This window comes from Phoenix dactylifera, chromosome 4 (assembly GCF_051530095.1).
Source record: "Phoenix dactylifera cultivar Ajwa chromosome 4, Ajwa_hap1_PhDact_Kaust_v1.1, whole genome shotgun sequence".
Lineage (NCBI taxonomy): Eukaryota > Viridiplantae > Streptophyta > Magnoliopsida > Arecales > Arecaceae > Phoenix > Phoenix dactylifera.
In genome coordinates this window covers 2003652-2028507 of record NC_143193.1, presented here as the reverse complement: position 1 = coordinate 2028507, position 24856 = coordinate 2003652, and the positions used below count along the sequence as shown (strand labels likewise).

Here is a 24856-nt window from a genome sequence, read left to right as displayed (position 1 = left end):
TTTTACGCCCCAGGCAAACCAGCAACAACTCCCTACTGCCATATGCATATATCGAATATGACACCACACCAATATGTAAATCATCACTAGACAGCTGTCGGGAGGTGGGTTTTACGCCCCAGGCGAACCAGCAACAACTCCCCACTGTCACATGCATATGCAGGATAAGACACCATATCGATAATGTAAATGCTAGACAGCTATCGGGAGGTGGGTTTTACGCCCCAGGCGAACCAGCAACAACTCCCTACTGTCACATGCATATGCAGGATAAGATACCACACTGATCATGTAAATGCTGGCCAGTATCCAGAACAGAAATCCATCTCACATCTACATACTAAACGGCACCTCGCGGGAATTCTACATCCGCGGAAAGCCATACTGCACCTCGCGGGGTCTTACTATGCCCGGCGGCAAGCAGAATATAAGTCGTAGGACCGGCCGATCCTACGCCTAGGGCCGTGTCCCCCCCTAGGAAGGGACTGGGCTCCGCCCACCCAGAAGGCTACTATGTGCACAAAGGCCGATGTTCAACCCCATCGACTATAGGTGTCCTGCAGATACTGCCAAGCCATGCATAAATGCCATAATGCACCCTCCCAATACTCTACTAAAAAGGAGTATAATCAAGATTACCACTCACTCGATCATGACCCAATCATAAACTAACATCAGGGTTAGGAGTGAGGGTCAAGGAAGTGCAATACAACTCAATATACCACTAAAAAGGGCTCTACAAATCTTTGAAATGGAGGAAATGAAATCAATTTACAAAAGAAGTTATTTCACAATTTGGAACCAATTTAATTACTCATAAAAGAGTATAATCAAGCTACGACTCACAAGTCTTTAAAATAGAGGAAATGAAATCAATTTACAAAAGAAATCATTTCACAATTCGGAATCAATTTGATTACTCATCAACCCCTCGTAATTCCTCTTAATGTTCCCTCAAATGCATGTACAGAATAATCAAGCATGGAGAATCAAAATATAGAGGAATATACAACAACAATTAATCAATAGGCTCAGGTGGAATCAATTCACACCAGGCGACATTCATGAAAATGAATTAAGGAATGTGCTCATGGTGCAAAGTACAAACTCCCACTCACCTGTCAATCTGGCACAGCCCTGATACGCCTCCAAAAATCTACAGCTGGCAGTGGGGAACTTCTTCCTCTTGTTTCCTAGCTTCTTGCCCAACTGTGACATGCATTTACAATACATTTAGTCTTGTATCAAGGGCCATAATCTACGTGCCAATTATAATATAGGAAACTTTAATTGATTCAACTCCCCCGTTCCCTAAATCTTTTCTTTTCTTTCTCTTTTTCTTTTTCTATTAATTAACTCATCATTTATGTGTATTAGGGACTCCCTTGCACGAGTACAAGGTCTCCCTTAGCTTAATCTGGGCTTAATACCCTATTATGGCATGAAATCCCCTATTTTCCCACTCGGATGAACAGTAACCCGAACTGACAGTGGGTTACTTCATCCCGGTTTTGATCCACTTTCAGGACTCAGGATTCCAAAGAGATAACATGCATCATCATCGGAGGCCGTTTGACCCCCTAAATAATTTGCCGAAGTTGGGACTTCGACACAGTTTTTCCGTAGTGCCGGAAAAATTTGTCAAAATCCGATTCTTCTTCTTTTAACCACCTCTACAACCCTTATCCGACCCCTCTAGACTATATCCACCCTTTGTATAGCCTAATATCATCAAAAGACTAGATAGGGATGGATATTTACCTTTTTCTTTTTGGAAATCGAGGTCCTTGCGTAGAGGGGAAGGAGATCTACGTTTTTTCCTTCAGCTGGAAGTGCAACCGGGATCCCTTTCCTCCTTGAATCCCCTTCCTCTTCTTCTTTCTTCTTCTTCTTCTTCTCTTTTTCTTTCTTTCTTTCCTCTGTTTCACGCCTGAGAACCCCCTCCCTCTTTCTCTCGGTTTCACCAGCTCAAACCCTCCAATTAAATCACATCAAAACACTATTCACCCTTTGTTTAATATTATTAAATTCCCATTTTGCCCCTAACACTTCAACATATCTACCGTTATGCCATTAACTTTTGATTCCTTCCAATTTTACCCTTACCACTTCAATGCATCTACAACTATGCCATTATCTTTTGATTCCTTCCAATTTTACCCCTTATATCAATTTTAAAGGACTATTCTATCCCTTTTTATATATAAAAAAAAAATATTTTGGGGTTATTACATCCTCCCCCCTTATATAAAATTCGTCCTCGAATTTAAAAGAGTAAATTACCTGATTACTCAAAGGGATGAGTATATCTACTCTTCATATTCTGCTCGGTGTGGTATTGGAAATCAAATGAATTGGGAGTGTTTTACTTTCTATCTCTACCACACAGGTAGGATACACATACTTCGCTTTTATACTATCCCCTACATGTGTACTAATAGCTAAGGGAATATGCACTAATATCTTATCCTTAGCTAACTTTTTAGCAAAATAAGGGGACTGAATGGGTAGCTCCAGAATCAAATAACACTCTAGCTTTAATCTTATCAATGAGGAGCATACCTGTCACAGCTGCATTCGATGCCTATGCCTCCTGTGGATTTACCGTGAACACCCTTCCTTGCCCTCTGCCTACTGGAGCTGACAGTTGAGATGGTCCAGCACTCTGTTGTGATGTTTGTGCTTGACCTCTACCTCTGCCTACAGGCTCCCTACTACTAGGCCTGTCCATCTGCACAGAAGGATAGGATGCCAAAGGCACAAACTGCTGGGTGGCACCCTGCGGGCATTCTCTGACAAAATGACCCGGCTGTCCACATCTGTAGCACACTCCCTGACCCATTCTGCATCTGCCAGGGTGCTGCTTCCCACATATGCCACATACTGGCCATGATTGGAACCTAGATTCAGTTCTGGCCATAGTGACTGGAGGACGAGGTACTGATGGTAGAAAAGTATCTTGTGATTGACCTCTTTCCCTCCATTTCCTCTTACGTGGGGCAGGTGGAGCTGAGCGTACAGACTGCTCCATCGGGCCCTCCGAGAGATCTACTCCCTCAGATCTATCTCTACTGCTTTGCCCTTTCCCCATACTCATTTTTCTCTGTTCTCTTTCAGCTCTTTCCTCTTTGTTTCTGGTCTCCCACTGTTTTGCTTTATCAATCAGCCTAGACAAGGTGGGGACCTCTACTGCCAGTACTGCATTATAAAGCGGGGAAATCAGACCCCGCCTGAATCTTTCTATCCTGGCAGCTTCAGTGGGGATGATGTAAGGAGCATACTTCCCCAATCTAGTGAACTCACGAGCGTACTCAGATACGCTCATTCCGGGCATCTGCTTCAGCCTCTCAAACTGAAGAGCCCGATTCTGCCTCTCAACCGGAGACAAAAACTCATCCATCACTGCTTGCCTGAACTCTTCCCAGGTTGGAGGATTCCTACTGTACAATTTGTCCTCCACTTGTCTCTGGTACCAGTCCCAAGCATCTTCCTTCATTGTAAGCCCTACAAGTTCTATAGCTCTTGCATCAGAACAGGGCAGTCTCCGTATCATCTTTTCAGTCTTCTCCAGAAATCTCTGAGGATCTTCACCTTCTTCCCCCTTAAACTCCGGGGTTCTGAGCCTCAGAAACTCCTGTACAGTAATCCCCTCATCATCTAGAGCCCGCCTGGCCAAACTTCTTGGCACAGGTACAGGAGGTGGGATAGATACTACTGGCGGGGCAGGAGATTTCCCTCGAGCAATCTGCTCCCTCAGAGCCTGATTCTCCGCCAGTAACTGTTCCATCAATGCATCTCTACTTCCTACATCTCCTTGATCATCAACCCTCCGTCTATCAGCAGGAGGAGGTTTTTCTCTTTGGGGCTCGACATGTGCAGAACCCGCATCCAATGCTATATCTGGCTCCATCCTCCTTCCAGGACGAGCAGGTCCTCTCCTTGGAGGTATTCTTTATATCTCTCTAAAAAAGTCAAAAAGAGAGGATGGTCGTTACACACTGAGTCATGATATATTTTACTGAGTTGTAAATGACTCATAAAATAACATACAGAAAAATCCTATGCTCCATAGTATAATCCTATACTTAATCCTGACTCATCCTATTGCTCTGACAGGACTCTTGTTTAACCTTTGCTCTGATACCAAGCTTTGTCACGACCCCCGCCCCGTTCCCGGCGGGCCGCCGCGACGGTCCTAGGGTGCGGGTAGGCATAAGGCCACCAGCCACCACGTAGAACCCTACTACCTATCAACCATCAATAAATTCTGAAAATTTTGGCATGATGCATGCACAAAATGATCACCTTTCCTATGGTGACCTGTCAGGATTATCTCAATACATACAACACACTACCTGTCAGAGCAGCAATCACATAATCCGTCACATAATGAACCTGGACAATATATATCAATACATTATCTCAGGCATATAACTCATATGTATAAAAATCTGGTTCCCATTCCATCAATGGTCAAACCCATATCCACAACAGGATCTATGACTGTAACTATACACTAAATACAACAGAAGGTTTATAATACACCAAAAGGGAATAAACCTCTATCTACATTATACTATACTATGGAGCGGCACAGCTAGCAGGCAATCTCTAACCCTGCTCCTCTCTATACAATACCTGCCCTGCAATCAAAAACACCAAACTGGGGAGTGAGTATATGAATACTCAGTGAGTGGAGTAGAGAGTACTATGCACATGAGACAGAATATAATCATGGCTCGAGATGAAATCTCAAGATCAATAACAAGATGAACATGATCTCAACATAGAGAATATGGAGTAAATCATCAATATCACCACAATCAATATCAACTCATCTGAAGCATATATGGAATAATCAAGTAAACATATATGCTACTCATGAATATGCTCAACAGATCATAATGCTGGAACATACAAATCAGGTGTCAATATGCTGAAATCATCACTAGACAGCTATCGGGAGGTGGGTTTTACGCCCCAGGCGAACCAGCAACAACTCCCTACTGCCATATGCATATATCGAATATGACACCACACCAATATGTAAATCATCACTAGACAGCTGTCGGGAGGTGGGTTTTACGCCCCAGGCGAACCAGCAACAACTCCCCACTGTCACATGCATATGCAGGATAAGACACCATATCGATAATGTAAATGCTAGACAGCTATCGGGAGGTGGGTTTTACGCCCCAGGCGAACCAGCAACAACTCCCTACTGTCACATGCATATGCAGGATAAGATACCACACTGATCATGTAAATGCTGGCCAGTATCCAGAACAGAAATCCATCTCACATCTACATACTAAACGGCACCTCGCGGGAATTCTACATCCGCGGAAAGCCATACTGCACCTCGCGGGGTCTTACTATGCCCGGCGGCAAGCAGAATATAAGTCGTAGGACCGGCCGATCCTACGCCTAGGGCCGTGTCCCCCCCTAGGAAGGGACTGGGCTCCGCCCACCCAGAAGGCTACTATGTGCACAAAGGCCGATGTTCAACCCCATCGACTATAGGTGTCCTGCAGATACTGCCAAGCCATGCATAAATGCCATAATGCACCCTCCCAATACTCTACTAAAAAGGAGTATAATCAAGATTACCACTCACTCGATCATGACCCAATCATAAACTAACATCAGGGTTAGGAGTGAGGGTCAAGGAAGTGCAATACAACTCAATATACCACTAAAAAGGGCTCTACAAATCTTTGAAATGGAGGAAATGAAATCAATTTACAAAAGAAGTTATTTCACAATTTGGAACCAATTTAATTACTCATAAAAGAGTATAATCAAGCTACGACTCACAAGTCTTTAAAATAGAGGAAATGAAATCAATTTACAAAAGAAATCATTTCACAATTCGGAATCAATTTGATTACTCATCAACCCCTCGTAATTCCTCTTAATGTTCCCTCAAATGCATGTACAGAATAATCAAGCATGGAGAATCAAAATATAGAGGAATATACAACAACAATTAATCAATAGGCTCAGGTGGAATCAATTCACACCAGGCGACATTCATGAAAATGAATTAAGGAATGTGCTCATGGTGCAAAGTACAAACTCCCACTCACCTGTCAATCTGGCACAGCCCTGATACGCCTCCAAAAATCTACAGCTGGCAGTGGGGAACTTCTTCCTCTTGTTTCCTAGCTTCTTGCCCAACTGTGACATGCATTTACAATACATTTAGTCTTGTATCAAGGGCCATAATCTACGTGCCAATTATAATATAGGGAACTTTAATTGATTCAACTCCCCCGTTCCCTAAATCTTTTCTTTTCTTTCTCTTTTTCTTTTTCTATTAATTAACTCATCATTTATGTGTATTAGGGACTCCCTTGCACGAGTACAAGGTCTCCCTTAGCTTAATCTGGGCTTAATACCCTATTATGGCATGAAATCCCCTATTTTCCCACTCGGATGAACAGTAACCCGAACTGACAGTGGGTTACTTCATCCCGGTTTTGATCCACTTTCAGGACTCAGGATTCCAAAGAGATAACATGCATCATCATCGGAGGCCGTTTGACCCCCTAAATAATTTGCCGAAGTTGGGACTTCGACACAGTTTTTCCGTAGTGCCGGAAAAATTTGTCAAAATCCGATTCTTCTTCTTTTAACCACCTCTACAACCCTTATCCGACCCCTCTAGACTATATCCACCCTTTGTATAGCCTAATGTCATCAAAAGACTAGATAGGGATGGATATTTACCTTTTTCTTTTTGGAAATCGAGGTCCTTGCGTAGAGGGGAAGGAGATCTACGTTTTTTCCTTCAGCTGAAAGTGCAACCGGAATCCCTTTCCTCCTTGAATCCCCTTCCTCTTCTTCTTTCTTCTTCTTCTTCTTCTCTTTTTCTTTCTTTCTTTCCTCTGTTTCACGCCTGAGAACCCCCTCCCTCTTTCTCTCGGTTTCACCAGCTCAAACCCTCCAATTAAATCACATCAAAACACTATTCACCCTTTGTTTAATATTATTAAATTCCCATTTTGCCCCTAACACTTCAACATATCTACCGTTATGCCATTAACTTTTGATTCCTTCCAATTTTACCCTTACCACTTCAATGCATCTACAACTATGCCATTATCTTTTGATTCCTTCCAATTTTACCCCTTATATCAATTTTAAAGGACTATTCTATCCCTTTTTATATATAAAAAAAAAATATTTTGGGGTTATTACAACCATGATCTGATATGGGTGCTTAGTTGATATTTGGGCCCGGTTCAGACCCTTATGGGCCGTTCCGGGCTAGCCCGCGGGCCGTGCCGTGCTTGGCCCACGAATCGTGCTAGTCCAAGCCCTTATGGGCCGTGCCGGGCTCGGCCTGCGGGCCAGAAATCTTTAACCCAGCCCGGCCCCCTTTTATGAACTGTGCCTAGCACGGCCCGTTACTGTAGCAAGCGGGCCGTGCCAGTGCCGGGCCATGGGCCCGGCCCAATGCCCACCTCTAAATGTGGCCAAGGGCCATGCACTGAGAACAACCTGCATGCACCTTGTGCATCTTCCTCCTTCCCTAGAGTAGTACGGCCACATCAAAATCAGATGGGTCATGCAAATCCATCAAGGGCCGGGGTGTATCTTCAGCATGAAAAAAAAGGATTCGCCTTCCTTGGCACGAATCTACCTAGGGCTATAAATGGGTCGGGTCGGGTCTTGAGTGATCCCGATCCGATCCAATTTCTTGTTCGATCGGATCCTAATTTTAGATCCAGATCCGACTCGGTTGAAAATCAAGTCGGATCGGATCGAATCCATACCTACAAATTTTGACCCGACGGATCATTCGGGTCGGGTCGGGTCAGGTCCGGGTCCGGGTCCGGATCCGGGTTTTGGTCTATGTATTTTTATATTCAAAGTTCCACTATATAATAGTAAATAACATCAAGCAATTATTGCTCTAATTCTTTTTAGAAAAGGAAATAGACATTTTACTAGATAAGCTATATTCACATGTTCAAATTCAACATTCTCTAAAAAAAAAAAAATCTAACCCAAAAAAAAAGGGTCGAATTGGGTCCGGATCGAGATTGAGTGGACCCGACCCGATCCGAAAAATAGAACGGGTCCAAATTTAGGATCTGATCCGTCCCCACGGTCCTAAAATTCGGATCGGGTCGGATCTTACGCAGGTCGACCCGATCCATTTACAACCCTAAATCTACCATTAGATCATCCACCGATGGCTTGAGATCTATGCAGATGGATGAATGATCTGTTCGGAGCATGTTGAGAGTTGTGCGGTGGACGACTCGTACGAATGAAGGTGAATTCTTCTTCGACGCAAAAGACAGAACCCCGATCCACCGATCAGCATGTGCTGTCCGCGGTACATGCGGATGATTTGAGGATGGTTCACTTGTCGAGTTCGGCTCTCGTTGGTGCAGTTGGAACAATAAGCAATTGTGGGCCTGAAAACGCTATCACAAGATTTCTTATAAAATAGGAACACCTATTTGTTTTGTATTTTAACAAATATGCTTCATCTATAGAAGCATAAACCTAACTTAGGTTTTTCAAATATATTTTTAAAAGAAATAAAATAAGTGAATAGAGAAACAAGTGCAGCAGATGCCGCCATCGAGGAAAAGCCCAAGAGGGGCAGTTCCAAGGACTCTGATCCTTCGGCAAATCCAAGGCCCAGGCGGCGCCACCGACGACGCTGCTACCGACGACATCGCCGAAGCTCCTCCTCCTTGTCTCTCCTCCATGGCTGTCATGCTCATCCCACCTTCTTTAACCCTCCATGAAATATCCCCTAAACCGCGTCCCTTGTCATCTACTTCTTAGGCCGGCCCACCCAATGCCAGTGGGGCCCCACCCCCTCCCCCAGGCGACAGAAGGTAAGCCCAGTGTAATCAATTCCAAGGAGATAAGGGGCCCTTGGGTGGCCAACCAAAGGGCTTGTGAGCAATTTAATAAGGTACCGATGCACCACCATAAAAAACTCCACACGCTTGAAGTCAAGAACCGGATTTCTGTCACCAAATTCCCCTCCCTCACCTCCGTTAAAAAAGTTGTACGTTAAGACAAAAACCTTTCGATATCTAATATATCCGTGTCTTTCCTTTCTCTTTATAGCACTCTTGTCCTCGAGGTATGAAGTGCAATGACAAGAGCTTCCATGTGGAAGATGATAAAAGAGTTTCTCTTATCGAGTTTTTATAGCTATAGAAGATGATAAACTCTCTATGTGGAAGCATGGGGAGCTTAAAGAGCAATGGCATCTCTAGCACCAATCAGCAACTGTCTTCACCGACGGCGTCGGTGTCGGAATCCAACGCGGTTGCCTCCTTTGAGCCGGAGACCAACAACCAGACCACCTTCCAAGGGCTCAAGTACGACGTGGACATCGACGTCGAGATCCAGTCGCCAGATATCTCCTTATGGGAGTCCTTGTTTGCCGACCAGATCGATTCAGGCACTGACTTCATGATCTCCTCCCCGAGGAGAGACTTCATGATCTCCTCCCCGAGGAGAGACTTCATGGTCTTTTCCCCTAGGAGAGACTACATGATCTCTCCTAAGAGGGACTACATGATCTCTTCCCCTAAGAGGGATTACATGGTCTCTTCTCCAAAGAGGGACTGCCTGATCTCTTCTCCTAAGAGGGAGTACATGTCATCTCCTCCTAGGAGGGACTCCATAGTCTCTTCTCCTAAGATAGATTACATGGTATCTTCACCTAAAAGGGAGTACATGGTGTCATCACCTAGGAGAACAGGCATCAGCTCCATCTACAGTACTCATCATAGCAGTAACGGCTACGTGCATGGGATGCATGGGCTCTATGGATGCACCTCGCCTCCATATAACTCATCCAACCATAGCAAAGGGAAGTCACAGAGCCCACTCCACAAGGTCTTTAACAGCTTTTCTTCTCCATATTCTTCTTCCACTCAGTTTGCTCATGGAGAGTGCCTCGCCCTGCCGGCGATGGACGCATTCTTGGATGAGTACGGTAGGGAGAACTACAGCACGTATACATCATCATTGAATGGCACAGGGGGGATCGAGTGCTCTTCAGAGCCCCTTGAGATGCCACCAACAACGACACTGCCATCGCTGCTGGACTGCTTGACAGTGGAGTCAAGATATGGAGATGGTGTGGGTGAAAAGATGGCCGGAGGGCTGCAGATCAGTGGAGAGGGGGATTTGTATCAGATGAGTCAGTTTGGGGTTGGGGGAGCGGCACAGCAGCAAGGCCAGCAGCAGCAAGGGAGGGATATTGATCATGGATTGCTTGGATCAGTGAGTAAGACTGAGTTGGTAGAATCTTCATACCATGGCTTGTTGAGTGGCCCTATAATACCTTCGGAGTCGGAGCAGGTGCTAGTCTTTCTCCTGATCACTTTCATACATGCATGCACGTATGCATACATGTGCATAAACATGCATGCATGCACAATAAATACTCACACACATGCAGATATACATATATGTAGTTACATAGAGGAACATATGCGTGTTTGCACGTATGTTGAGGGATAACGCTTCCCACGACTCAAATAATTCTTGATGCCTGACAAAACTTCCCTCCTGCGAGAGAGAGAGAGGGAGGGAGGGAGGAGGAGGAAAGACGGGTGCAATATTTTATAGAGTGGATTTGCAAGGTCCAAACTTTAATAGCTTCAGTGTGCATGACATACAACCATTTTAATGATGATGAAAAGAACCTTGTTAGCAACTGATATTAGGGCTCATGTCTTTCATTTAGGCAACATAAACGTTACATGCTAAAGACTAATTAAGACAACGGTACTACTAGCATGATGTCGCTATCGAGTTCACATCTAAAGCTTATCCATCTTTCTGAGATCAGTATGCATGTATGCACTATAATTTAGAGATTAAAATTTGAAATAATTTATGAGCAGTTGTCATCTAGCCGTCAACCCTCTACAAATCGATGCTAATGCCAGACGTGCAAACATAACTTCAGACAAGAGAAGAGATTATTGTCTAATATGATGATGTGTTGTCTCTTTCTAAAGGTGGATACGTGCGACTGTTGTTATGTCACCCATGTGTTGTCATTGTAGGATCGATTATAGATTCGAGCAATATAAAAGTAAATGTTATACATCCATTGTTGTCATCCCTCAGTTTCTATCCGATTGTTCATAATTTCAATTAATTAGTTTGAAAGTCTGACTTAGTAGAATATATTATTGTAAAGAATTATCTAAATATTTTGCTCGATCCATTTATCAGGAACAAGACAGTGGGTTGCAGCTGGTGCACCTCCTCCTGGCGTGTGCCGAGGCGGTGGCCAAGGACGACTACCTCGCCGCCCGGCGCTACCTCCACCACCTGAACAGCGTCGTCTCCCCACTCGGCGACTCCATGCAGCGCGTTGCCTCCTGCTTCGCCGACGCCCTCGCCGCCCGCATCTCTCCCTCTCCCTCCTCCTCCTCCTCCCCCAGGCCCTGGTTCCCCACCCTCGACACTCTCAAGATCTACCAGATCCTCTACCAGGCCTGCCCCTACATCAAATTCGCCCACTTCACCGCCAACCAGGCCATCTTCGAGGCCTTCGAGTCCGAGGACCGCGTCCACGTCGTCGACCTCGACATCGTCCAAGGCTACCAATGGCCCGCCTTCCTCCAAGCGCTCGCCGCCCGCCCGGGGGGGCCGCCAGCCCTCCGCATCACCGGCGTCGGCCACCCGGCCGAGTCGGTCCGCCAGACGGGCCGCCACCTCGCCGAGCTCGCCCACTCCATCCGCGTGCCCTTCGAGTTCCACCCCGCGGTCGCCGACCGCCTCGAGGACCTCCTCCCAGGCATGCTCCACCGCCGCATCGGCGAGGCCCTGGCCGTCAACGCCGTATGCCGCCTCCACCGCGTCCCCGGCGCCCACCTCGGCCAGCTCCTCTCCATGATTCGCGACCAGGCGCCCAAAATCGTCACTCTAGTGGAACACGAAGCCAGCCACAATGGGCCTTACTTCTTGGGGAGGTTCTTGGAGGCATTGCACTATTACTCGGCAATATTCGACTCGTTGGACGCTACTTTTCCGGCGGATTCGGCGGCGAGGGCGAAGGTGGAGCAGTACATCTTCGCGCCGGAGATCAAGAACATCGTGGCGAGCGAGGGAGCGGAGAGGGTGGCGAGGCATGAGAGGCTGGGGAGGTGGAGGAAGGTGATGGAGGGGAGAGGATTCAAGGGGGTGGCGTTGAGTGCTAACTCCGTTAACCAGAGCCGTATATTGTTGGGATTGTATGCCTGCGATGGGTATAGGTTGACGGAGGACAATGGGTGCTTGTTGTTGGGGTGGCAGGACAGGGCAATCATCGCCGCTTCGGCGTGGAGGTGTTGATGGGGATCGATGGGTCTTGGATTTGGAGGTCGTGGTGTTTTTGCCTGCGTGTGCTTGGGTTTGGTCTCTCGTGGTATGGCCATGAATAAGAGCTCAGACGAGGGATTAAGTAGGTAGATGAAATAATAAGGTATACGGTTGAACTTATGGTATATATTGTATGTAGATAAAGTTAATTATATGTATGATGATGATGCAGTTATTTTTAGAGTAGGTTGGCAGGAAGGAGAAATTATACTCTACACCGATCGGGTGCACCAAGCTTAGAATGCATAACGCCAATCAAATCTTTCGTTCCTGTGGATCCCATTACACCACTAACATATATGGTGCACCTGATGTAAGGTATAATTTCTCAAGAAGTATGATGATTTGCTATGATCTCAGTCTAAACAACTGTGAGAATAGGCCTGTATTGGATTGGAGTCGTCAAGCCCAACCGACTTCAGCTCATAGCAAAGGGAAGAATCAGAATAGAGGATCGCGATCCTCTGCCCCCTCTTCCCCATTCATTGAGAGGATAAGACCGTGGAGTCGTGGCTGGTGACGACTCCGCGGGCCGTTCAGTCGTGCTCATCCACCGCAAAAATCACGGGCGATGCAACAATTGCCGAGTTCATCCTCTCCCAAAGTTCTCTATAAATTCTCTTCATCCCTTGGCCGAGCACCTCCGCCAAGCCCTTTCCTTCCTCTTTCTTCTTCTTCTCCGGTGGCCGGCGTGGTACGCCGGCCGGGCACCACTATCCGAAGCCTCTTCTCTTCTTATTTTCTTTTGTGTGCTCTATTTCACTATTTTGAGACCCCTATTTTCATCGGAAGTTGCCGCCGCCGCCGCCGCCCGAGCTGCCTCGGTAAGCTTTCTACCTCCTATTCCTTTGCTCTAGACTGACACTAGAGCCCCTGCCTGAGATCATGAAGAGAAGGGCCAAAATCGCTATTTTCGGCTCTTTCTTCCATTTTCTTTTTTATCACCAACTGTCTTGCCACTGCAATGGTCTTCGCCGCCTCCGTTGCGAGCTCTTCCCTCTCTTCTTTTCCCTTCCGTCCTACCTTCTTCTTCTATTTTTTTTATTTTCTTTCAATTATTTATTCACTTATTACTTATGGATTAGTTCACAAATCCTCTTTTACCTCCTAATTTATGGTCGTGACATGATGATCCAGGATGGCCTATGCTATCAACGGACCAAACCCAAACCTCTGGCTAAACCCGAGCAGAGATTCTCTATCCTCTCCCTCTTTCTCTCTCTAGGCAGGCTCAAGGATCCTAGTATAAGCCTTGCTTTTCTTATTGCTTGGATCTAAGTTCACTTAGTTTGGAGACCCGCAACCGCCTCGGTATTAGGATGGTAGACCAGCCCATTGCTTCAACTCCAGCTAGATTTTTCGAAATTTGGCCACTATTGATCTTCATCAAACCAGTTGAATTCTTCTTGCATGGACTCCTTGACTGGCCTGATTTGGAGGCATGAGGTTGTTTTCTAGTAGTGTTTAATTTTTGACTTCTTAGCTTATGAAATGATGATTAAATTAATAATATTTTAATGATATTAAACTAGGTGCACCTGATCTGCCTAACTGAAGTAGAATTTTTGAAACGAGAAGAGGTAAGTAACATATTGCTTTAATGTGTGCTTTCCAAATTTTTAGTAAAATAATAGTTAGTTGATTAAATTTAATTATGATATCTATTTTATACTTAGTTAAACGAGTCAGGCATATTAATGTTATGATATTGATCATTTTAAATTATGATATGTGTTATAAAATTTAGAAAATATGACCGAACAAATTATGAAATTAGTTTTTATATCTATGTATTCTCAGCACGGCTATATTTTGACCCATCTAATAAAAATTATTCGTTAGCCCTGTCGACTTGTAATCTGAGAAACTGATTTTGACACCGCACCACAGTGATTAGAATAGTAGTATTTGGACACTATATCATCGATAGTTAAGAATAGTCATATTTGACACTTTGTACGTTCTGACCCATGCCACTGCTTACGTGGTCATAGCTTATTATTAGATTTTTAGTATTATTTGAATAAGTTCTTGATTAAATAAATTTTTAAAAATTATTATTGCTTTGATATGATCTATAACCTTATATGCTTGTATGGTCCATTATACAAGTATGCAGCTATTACGTTCTAGGTTCGGAGCATGGCAACAATAACTTTTTATTTTGGTCAATGCACTTCCCTTGCTTCTTTACAGTATTACCCTTATAAGGGTATGAAAATCATATCAGCACAAAATATCCATGCATCCCTAGTCTTATATAATACATGATATACAACCAATACCATATTAAACTAGTAAGGACCTATCTGGATGCCAGAAGATCTTAAATCTTTCTATGAAAAATGCTTGGGTTGCCCATAAATTACACATGAAAAGTTTATTTGGGTTACCGAAACCCTATTTGACAAGAAGAGTGATCACATAAACCACGGGCACTCTACTAGCATAATTGGAAACCAAAAACTATACTGAGATCTTATCACATGAAAAAATAATTCAGTTTATCACAATTGTTATGAGAAACACCAAGCAACACCAAAGTGATCAGCTAGATAAAGATCATCAAGGGAGAAAACAGCACTGGATAATTCGTCTTTTAAGCTTGGTGAAGAACCTATTAACTAATTATTCTGAGTTGCAATTTAGGAACTAAACCGAAGTGCAATAACAACCAGCCTCAAGCTTCCGGTGGCCTCACTGAAATTAGATCTTTCTATTCAAAAGAAAGACCTTATGGACTGCAGTCCATTGTTTAAATTTCCTTGGGAAACACCAGATATACACACCACAATCTCTGAATCTCCTGCTGAATTATGCACCATTTTTATAGTTAGACAACAAAGTATATCACAAATTACAACTGTTCAGATCCTGGTATGCAATTGCTTAGCACTCTGAACCTCAGGTCACCATTCAATGTTATTAAGATATCCATCATTGTAAGTGTAATTAACTTATCTCACAAGATAAATTTAAGAATATTTTTTCTTGACATGCAACACAAATACAAACAGTTCTTATGATCAATTAGCAGTGTACGTATTGGGAATCAACTCACTTCTATCCTCCCTGATGGTACAACAGATTCATCTTAGCCAATAACCCAAGCATTCTCGTTCAAGACAATCAGTTCCAAACCGTGGATTAGCATCCATGGATGTCTTGTGCACAAGGCCCATAAGAATAATGGGTTGAAGAACAGAGAGGCAGGAGGGATGTCACTGACACTCTTAAATGCTGAGTTAATTCAGACAATATACAGAACATGATTGAAAGAAAGAAGAATTAAATGTCTGAACAGAAACACTGTGAAGAACCATTTCATATATATAACCTGTGATCATATAAAGGCCTCCTCTTCCTATGTCATGAACCTGGCTCACAACAATACCACAAAACGTAAACCAACTCTTGACTGGCACAACAGCATTCAGGCAACAATACATGGAGGACTGCATTCCTCCAATAACAGAACTACCAGAAGTGATTATGATGTTCTCCTATTCCCCATCAACCCAATGGTATGTAACAGTACTCTTGCAGCTGGACATGAACAAGATAGGCAGCTCCTGATTCTACAATATTGTGCAAGAACAGGTCGTCTTCTTTGGCAAGTCATCAACCTTCTTTTCTGATCAGAAGAAAGCAGAAAAGTAGTTTAGACCATAGGAAACACCATGCATGCTAAGATATCCCATCTCTGGCTGAAACTAATTCCCAAATGGTTGCATATACCCTAGATAAAATCAGGACATGGAAGAGCCTTGGGCCAATACTATATCTAGAGAGATGACTACAGTTCATGATTTTGAAGTTACTGAGAAATTAAACCAGGAAGAAAATGGCTAAGAGATTTGGCGGAAATGTAAAATAACAAAGAAAGTATGATGCCAACAGCCAATATTGCAGTGTTAAGTGCAGGCAAAAGCATATTATCAGTCAAACACACCATCCAACAGCCTTTCAACCGCTTGTTGTTAAGAAACTCTCGGGTTTGTAATTCCTTAAAAACTTCAAGAAGGTACAGATCCCAAATGTTAAAAGAAAAACTTATATCACAATGCAGATGCATGCTGCCCAGATGAATAGTGTAATATAGATTCAGTTTGGCAAAGTGTGTTGGTGCTAACAAGCAAAAACATGCACCATTTATAAACTTTATCTGAACGATAAAATGAATACGCTCCAAACTCATATTTAGCCAATTCCACTTAATACTTCAGCAGGTTAACATGCTGGTACCAACCAAGGCATGGTTATATCATATTAAAAATCAAAATTACAAACCACAATGCAGATGCATGTTAACAATGCTTGCTAGTCCTATTCAAGGAAGTTCATGCGATGACATGGTTGGCATTCAAATTATAACCCTCAAAAGAGGAAAAGAAAAATCTCATGTGATGACATGATGAATTCAAGTCACAGTCACATCATCTAACCCTAAAATTTCTACCAGGTTAGTAAATTAATACAAACCAAGGCTTTGCCCAACCCCCCGGCATCCACATCCTCAACATCACAGAGGAGGTCCAAGGTTTGATTCCCCATGATGTGATCTGTTAGTTCTCATTTATCTTTCCGTGGGAACACCAAGCAAGATCAATCTTCTGGATCTACAGAAGTTCTTCATCAACAAAGAATTGCTCCTCCACTTGCACGATCTTGTGCTACGTGTGACATCCAAAAGGTATCTGAAGGAGCTCCATGCAACTCTAAAAGTGCATTTAGAACCCCTTCGTGGGGATTTGGTGGGTGCATCAGTCCATAAGTAAAAGTTTGATAAGTACAAAGCTCGCATATGCGGATGTTCTATGGGGCTCTACCAAATGGCATGTGTCATGTCTGGTGAAGTGTTATGAGGACAAGGCAACCATGCACAACCAACACATGTCAAACCTACGCAGTACGCAAGGTGTCACCAAACACGTCAGGTCTAGCAGAGCTAACAGGCCAGTGCAGCACGAGTTAAATCTACAGCCATGTACCTGCCACCAGATATGGGCATAGGCTAAGTGGAGGTGTATACATTTATGCCCAGTCAAGGCACGCTAATCTAAAACTTATGGTATGACAAAGTTTCTCAGGCAAAACAAACAGGATGATTCCAACCCAATGATATAATACACATATCATACAGTGATATTATATATTTTCATATGTTAAAATCCAACTTACTTTAGTGTTTTATGCCCTTATTCCAGTGTCTCTTCTTCTCTCTCCACTCTTCTTCATTTTCAAAGGCAAGGCGAGCAGCAGGAGACATGTCAACTGGAGGACCAATGAAACAAATACAAGGTCACCCTGATTTGACGGTGGTATGACCACATGGTGGAGATCTCCAAGAGGTGGCGAGAAGAGAGACTCAAAAACAAGTAACAAGTCCTTCCCCAATCAATTCATACCTCCTCCTCAGCAAGGTGATTTCTCTCTAATCAATAGCCTTAATGTTCAAATTAATGGATTTACCAGACAGGGAGGTTTCCAAAGGTTGCCCGCCCCCCCCCCCCCCCCCCCCCCCCCCCGTTTTTCTATTTTTTCTCTCTGCTATATCCATCAGTTAGGCAGCGATGGACCAGACTTGGACATTGATGATATCAGACGAGTCCACTTTCAGACCTAGAATGTAGTTATCATGCTAGGCCCAAGCTAGAATGTTATAAATTGATGCTCGAATGTAGGCCCAGCTCGAAATCAGCTTTGTCCCAACTGGTATACCAGTTTACCTAACACACAAGGCATGCTTGGCTTGGAAGGTTGTGCTACCTTTATGTGCATAAGCTAATGGCTAACCATATATAAGACGTAAACAGATCTCACAGCAAATGATGGTCTCATACCAATCATTCGAGCCTGTTTTCCTGTATATGAAAGCAAGATCAGTTACACATTCAGCATGCCTGATCTTGGTCTAGGTTGATGCAAGCTTCATATTTTTGTTATGCAAAGAGACAATCTGTAAGGACCATTGGCTTGGCATGTACAGCCCATTCTTGCTCTTCACAAATAAACATGGCTTGAGTTTTGAGTCTTAATGTTGGAACTAGTAGCTTTAAATTGTGTAGATATTTTTGTAGCACATACAAAACCTACTTGAATGCATAAATTTTATGGTTATCATACCAAGAACCTCCACATATGAAGCATTTGACAATTCTATTACATATTTTGTAACAACCTAGGATCTCACTCAAAAAGGATAGCCGGAAAGTGTTATTTGGATTCCTCGGCCCTATAAAAGTACCCAAGATCTTCCTAACACACAAATGATGTGGTACGAAACACATGGTTGCACGGGTCCTCGCATGCTCCTTCCATTTAAGCTTAGGCATCCTCATCAGACTAAGGGTCCAAATTCAATCAAGCCAATCATAAGCACCATGATCAACCAATGACTAGCCCCAAAAGGGCATGTGCTATAATATCCCCTAGTCTATATAGGCCATGGGCCAAGTTCAATTTGATAACATTTGTAACAAACCAGAACCTCACCCAAAAAGCTCGTTGCAAGGTATTATTTTGATTCCTTGCCCTATATAAATACCCAAGATCTACCTGGTGCATAACTGATATAGGATTAAACACATATAGTTGTGTATTGGAGTGTTTTTTGGTACTTATATAAGACCAAGAAACCCAAATAACATCTTACGACTAGCCATGTTGGATAAGGTCATTTGTTGTTGCAAATGATATTAGAGGAAAGCCGACTCAAGGCCCATATGGACTAATGAACACGCAACACGAACCCTTTTGAGGCTGACTACAGACCGATCATAGTGTTTGTAATTGGATTTCAACCCTTAGCCTAGCAAGGACGCCAGGACTTAAACGAATGGAGTAAGAACCGGTGCAAGCATGTGTTTAGTCTCACATCAGTTATGCACCGGATAGGTCTCGATACTTATATAGTGCCAAGTAACCCAAAAAGTACCTTCTAGCTAGCCTTGTAGGCGAGGTACTGAGCTTGTTACATATTCTTTCTTTATGTTTGCACCAACCAAATAATGCTCACAAACACTTCATATTTGGTGGATATTGATATCCACTACAACGCACATTCTAATAAATAGAATTCCTGGAAACCCTTTGGAATCTCGATCATTAACCAAAATCTCAGGCTCAACATGTGTGGAGAATGGGTCACAAGATTCTAGAATTTCAATAATTAATTTTAAATGAAAATATCTGGCAGGTGTTCATCGAGATCATTTTTTAACCTATGCTAAAGCTATCTCTCAAGAATCAACAAACTTGTCATTTCATCAGAGAAAGAAAGACAGCATTGAATTGGATAATACTCCACCAAACATTGAATTTGAGAAGAGGTTAATCAAAGAAATTTAGAGCTCATGGCCTATAGCATCAAACAACAAGATTGAACTAACCTGTTTTTGTCTTAGCAGATGATGGTTGAACAACAACATGCATGGTGATACCGCCTCCAGGAAGCTCGCCAAAAGGTGGCTTGCACTGGGCAATTGTTTTGTTGTTTTCTAAAATCTTCCCCGCACTTATCAACTTTACATCATTAGCCACCTTTGGTATAATCTTCTTATCTACACAAAAATAATAATAATAATAATGAAATGCTAATGGAAGTCAACAAAAGATAAAATAACAAAAAATGTCAAATAGTCCAAATATCAAATGCTAACATAAATGTACGTTAGATAAACTAACAACGCTATGAAAGTTTAAGTCCATCCTAGGAGCAAGAATTGCTATATTTATTTGTGCCAAGTGACATAAACAGCATGTGATATATTTACTTTTCCAGATAGCTTCCTTATGTTGATAAAAGAACAAACATCCTGTTCATCCAATCAGTTCACAACAGCAATATTGCCAGTAAATGTTTAAGTCCTAGCTCAAAATACAGAATTGCTATTTTGTCTCAAATATCAACCTTCTGCAATGACAGTTCAAACTAAATAGCACAAAAGAATTATGTTCCATTATCAGTTGCACAATAGCAGCATAAATTACAAAAGCAATTCGACATTAGCGGTACTGGTCTTCGACTCCAATTCTAGCAGTGAAGATAAACTTATTTACATCATCTCATCTATTCCTGTTGCACTTCAAGCATCCCGCCTCTCTATTTTCAATATCAATAAAATGCAGCAACACAAGCTTCAAGTAACTTGAATTAGTTTTTCTAAGCCTGCCCTTGGTTCTCTCTTTTCAAATGATTCAACATGAAACATAAAGGTTTTGTAGAAAATGACTATCTCATCTATTCACCACCATCAAATCCTTTTTGGGGTCCAATTCCTCACTTCTCATGAACACACTCACTTCTAATTCTCATTCCCCATGCCTTTTGATCTTCCCCTCATCATGGTCATACAACTATGTTGAGCATGTCTCTAGGGTCTCCCTTGTTGCTCAAAATTTTAAGCCATATATGTCTATTGGGGTCTTACAATAGTTTTATCCAAACAAGTGTTGCATGACTGAATGTATCATCCAATTCACCTAACAAATATGCAAAACACCACCATCTTGTGTAGTTATATAGAAACAGATACAGCAGATTCTATAGCAGACATATTTAAAGGGTTTCCTAAAAATATTAAAAAGAAAAAGAGAATGACATTAGATTCAGATACTAAGGTGAAATCTGAGCATACGAGATGCACATCACCTAAGATATTAAACTTTATAGTGACCAACCACAAGACAAAAAAAATTGTCAATAAGATAATAGGATAACAAAAGCATGAGAATATCATGGGCATTCAAGTACCACAAGTCAAAGTTTTTAACCAATTTTTTTTTTGGAGTACAACGGAAACCTGCATATATGGCTCCCAAAATTACACAACATGAGCAAAGAAACACATAAGAACGAAAATAGGAAAACATGCAGGGTATGTCTTTATTTAGAAAACATAACCAGAGGATGCAAATATTGTCTTTATTGGCATGACACAACATACAAGCTTAAGGGAAGTAGCAACTCATGAAATACCAGAATGTGAGTGCAAAAACAAATTATATGCCACAAATGATGTGGCAGATTGTTTCAATAGAAAAACTACTAAATATAGTAAGCTCAAAATTTATAGAAGTTAGCAATCAGTCATCTGCAACCTATAGCTTATAGCTTGTGACATCAACAGAAAGTAGCCATCAAAAATTTAGAAAAGCACATTCAAAAAAATTGACTCCGCTCTGACATTTAGCTACCAGGGACCCTTAAAGGCATGATAAATTGTCGTAATATCATAAGGAACCAGAACAAACAAGAAATTGTTTGGTAAAAGAAAGGCCACTACATCACCCCACCACCAGCAACACCAAACAGGCAAACAAACAAAAAGACACAGAATTTATAAAGATCAGCTTAATTATACAAAAATTGAAGCACTTAACATAAGTTATCATCGATTATGCAGCAAACAATCGTAGGAGAAGAAAATATAGTGGACATGATTGCAAATGTTCTGAATTCTAACAGCACAAAAACTCATGGAAAAATTTGAACAAAAAGGTTCCATTCCGATGAAACTGCTAGATTTGGCATATAACATCACAAACAATATCATTAAGGTGACTTGAAATCATAAAATAAGCAAGTTAAAAAAAATGGGAATTTGAAAATACAGCACCTTGTTCTCAGAGCCCAGCAAGATCAACAAAATTCCTATTTGTAAAAGTGTAATAGAAGATGACAGAATTTCTTTTTCTTTTATTGCTCAGTATAGTCTACTAAGGAATCCATAATTGAACTAATTAGAGAAATAAATTGCATGATGAAAGATCTGAGAACCCAGGTCTAGGGAACAGAGACTCCTACCTCGCGGCCACTCAGAGATTATTCTTTCTTTGAGCATGGCAACCGTGGAGGAGGAAGAATACCGGATCGGACCGATGTCCGATCCATCATAGAGTCGGAATTTAAGCTCGACCAGATCCTCTTCCGGCATTTGATCTCCTCAACCCCTTCCCAAACTCCGAGCTACCACCGATCACCAAAAACCCAAGCCAAAGATCACGAAATAAACGCCTCCAATTCCTCTTCTCCAGCGAATTAGGAGCTCACCCAACTAGCAAAACCCAATCAATTCAAAGGAGACATCAAACAGATCAGTTGAACCCAAAAGGAAACGGAAAAACGAAGAAGAATCGCACCTTCGGTGATGAAATCCAGCGAAGAAGGCGAGATCGGCGGGAGGCGAGTGGATCTTGTGATGGATTGCAGAGAATCGCTGTTATTTTGAAGTGATCACCGGGAATCGGCGAAGGGTGGAGCGGGGCCAATCCGCAAAACCCTAGAACGGATCGTGGGAGATTATATAAAATAATTTGTTGGCTTCGCCAGGGTTAGGGTTCGAGAAAGCGTGGCGGCTCCGTGGGAAGATGGAGGAGAAGAAGAAACGAAGTGAGAACAGAAGTGGGTGTAGGAAAAAGAAGGTCGATTTGTACACGGCAGCGAAAGGAAGGGGAAGCGCGTTGATAGTTTCGGACCCTGCTCTGCTTGACCAAATGATTCCATGAAACACGTGACGCTTGCTCAAAATTTTAGCACATCACTTTTTACTTCCTTTATTTTATTAAAAAATTATTAGTTAAAAATAAAATTTGTGTAGATGAGGGTCCAAGCTTCTTGTTCATGATTTTTTTTTCTAAATATAGGCGCTTCGTACGGATACATCCAATAAAATTAAAAAATAGTTTTATAAAATATTTCGGAATGATAGACTATATAAAAAGCTACTCAGTCCGCAACCTTATTAGCCTCCATAAATATATGCCTAGCTTGAAAAGCCACTTCATCACTTACCATAGCCCAAATATAAAACGCAGTACCATTATTTTGACAAATCACTTCAAATAATTCAGCATTTAGAGCCGTTCACGACTACATAGCTTGCTCATAACTCTTCAACAATACAAAAAGAGCCATTCATCTTTGCACCATGTAAATGTATGGTACATGCCATATTCTAGCATGAAATTTTTCTCTAGGAATCATCTATCTTTATATTAATATATTGGTTTTAGCTTGGTTAAGATGACAAATGGTTAATCCTTTCATATAATTATGATTATTTCTATGCATACTTATGTGCTGTTTTCTTGGGTAAACATACTTATGTATTATGTATTGTTTAACTAAGACGTATAATTTGACTAAGGATTGAAAATAAATGATGTTGGAAGTTGAAGTTTTGAAATTAAATTATTGATTAATAAGGCGAGTTGAGCTTTAGCCTGTTCATGATTGATTTAAATGTGCTAATAATGGTTCGAATTATGGCTTACCCTTAGTAAACTTGTTCAAGTCTTGCATTGCTCAACTTTTCCACATGAATATTAATCTTAGTACATATTGAAAGTTAGCATAAATTTAAACTTCGTTTCGACCTTAGTAATCGATAGATGCACCATAGATTGGTCACAATTATACCTCCTTCGGCTAGAGTACAATTTAAACTCGTAAAAATCTTGTATCTAACCACAATATTACTAAGTTGCTTGCAGTATGTATAAGTTTTCATGCATCATCGAACTTTTGCAAGTTAATGGTAGATGGGTCTCGCACCCTAGTCTTGGTAGAATAATATTTCATAATAACTTCCTTGGACCTGATTTTGAGTATTAGAAATAACTTCAACACATAGAAATTGGTTAATAGCACCAGAGAAAAGGACTAAAAAAAGGTGAGTGGATAAATTCTGTCCACGTAAGACGATAGGGGGGATAGGTAAAGGGGGGCCCAGGGCCCGGCTGCTAACGCTAACATGAGGGCCGACCGGGGCCCTTGGGCTTTGGACAAAAGAGAGACGTAGTGGATGACGTTGATCATGGTGCCCAAGTTGGCTTCCCCTGGGCCTCACGGGTTCTGGCGTGGGATCCACAGTTTGGACGGTCTGGATTCATCAAGATCCAAGGAGTACCCACAAGTTCAGCAAGATTCGAAGAGGACCCATCCTCCGTTGTCCTGTGTTCGGCGAAGCGCATCACGTGGCGGATTTTCTGGCACATTTAGTAAGCTTTGATCAAGACCTTTTAGGATATATATATATATATATATATATAAACTACAACGGGCAATGTGGTGCAATGGTGGAGGGGTAGCTATATAACAGGCCCATAAGATCTCTTCTGAGTGCTAAGCCGCAAAGAAGGTGATTCAGTCTGTCGTCTTATTTGTCTCTTTGAACACGTGCACAGTCTGAAAAGAGCCACAGTCCCAGATTATTGCCATGGGGGATTTTCTTCTATTCTAACTCAATTTGTTATTGCGGATGCAGAGAGCAATCCTTTCGTTCGGATACAGAGATTCTCTCTCTATGTTACTAAAAAAAAGGAAGAAGAAAGCAAAAGAAAATCACAGGTTCAGCATATGAAACCATTTATTTAGAGGTAAAGCTGCAGAATTTAGAAAAGATAAAAATATTCAGAAAAAGCTACACAGAGAAATTAAAATTTATGGTGTAAAAAATGTTAGAAATCACTTGTCATATAAATATCA

The 24856-nt window shown here is 42.1% G+C and overlaps 3 protein-coding genes across 3 annotated transcripts; 1 reads left to right on the top strand and 2 right to left on the bottom strand.

Annotated features, from left to right (window-relative positions):
- Positions 1-1878: 1878 nt before the first annotated feature.
- On the bottom strand, positions 1879-7096 carry LOC149753596 (uncharacterized). Its single transcript, XM_089929997.1, has 2 exons — positions 6733-7096; positions 1879-6180 (listed from the first exon to the last, which is right to left on the bottom strand). Exon 2 carries the CDS (start codon positions 3908-3910, stop codon positions 2585-2587), a length of 1326 nt encoding a protein of 441 aa, XP_089786123.1. The 5' UTR covers positions 3911-6180; positions 6733-7096; the 3' UTR covers positions 1879-2584.
- A 2102-nt stretch (positions 7097-9198) lies between these two features.
- LOC103708129 (GRAS family protein RAM1-like) lies at positions 9199-12469 on the top strand. The gene is made up of 3 exons (XM_088719526.2): positions 9199-9610; positions 9689-10350; positions 11236-12469. Exons 1-3 carry the CDS (start codon positions 9199-9201, stop codon positions 12337-12339), a joined length of 2178 nt encoding a protein of 725 aa, XP_088575652.2. The 3' UTR covers positions 12340-12469.
- Positions 12470-15560: 3091 nt separating this feature from the next.
- Positions 15561-22871, bottom strand: MUB4 (membrane-anchored ubiquitin-fold protein 4 precursor). The gene is made up of 4 exons (XM_008792886.5): positions 22510-22871; positions 22175-22424; positions 19758-19928; positions 15561-16000 (listed from the first exon to the last, which is right to left on the bottom strand). Exons 2-4 carry the CDS (start codon positions 22302-22304, stop codon positions 15945-15947), a joined length of 357 nt encoding a protein of 118 aa, XP_008791108.1. The 5' UTR covers positions 22305-22424; positions 22510-22871; the 3' UTR covers positions 15561-15944.
- Between the last annotated feature and the right edge of the window lie 1985 nt (positions 22872-24856).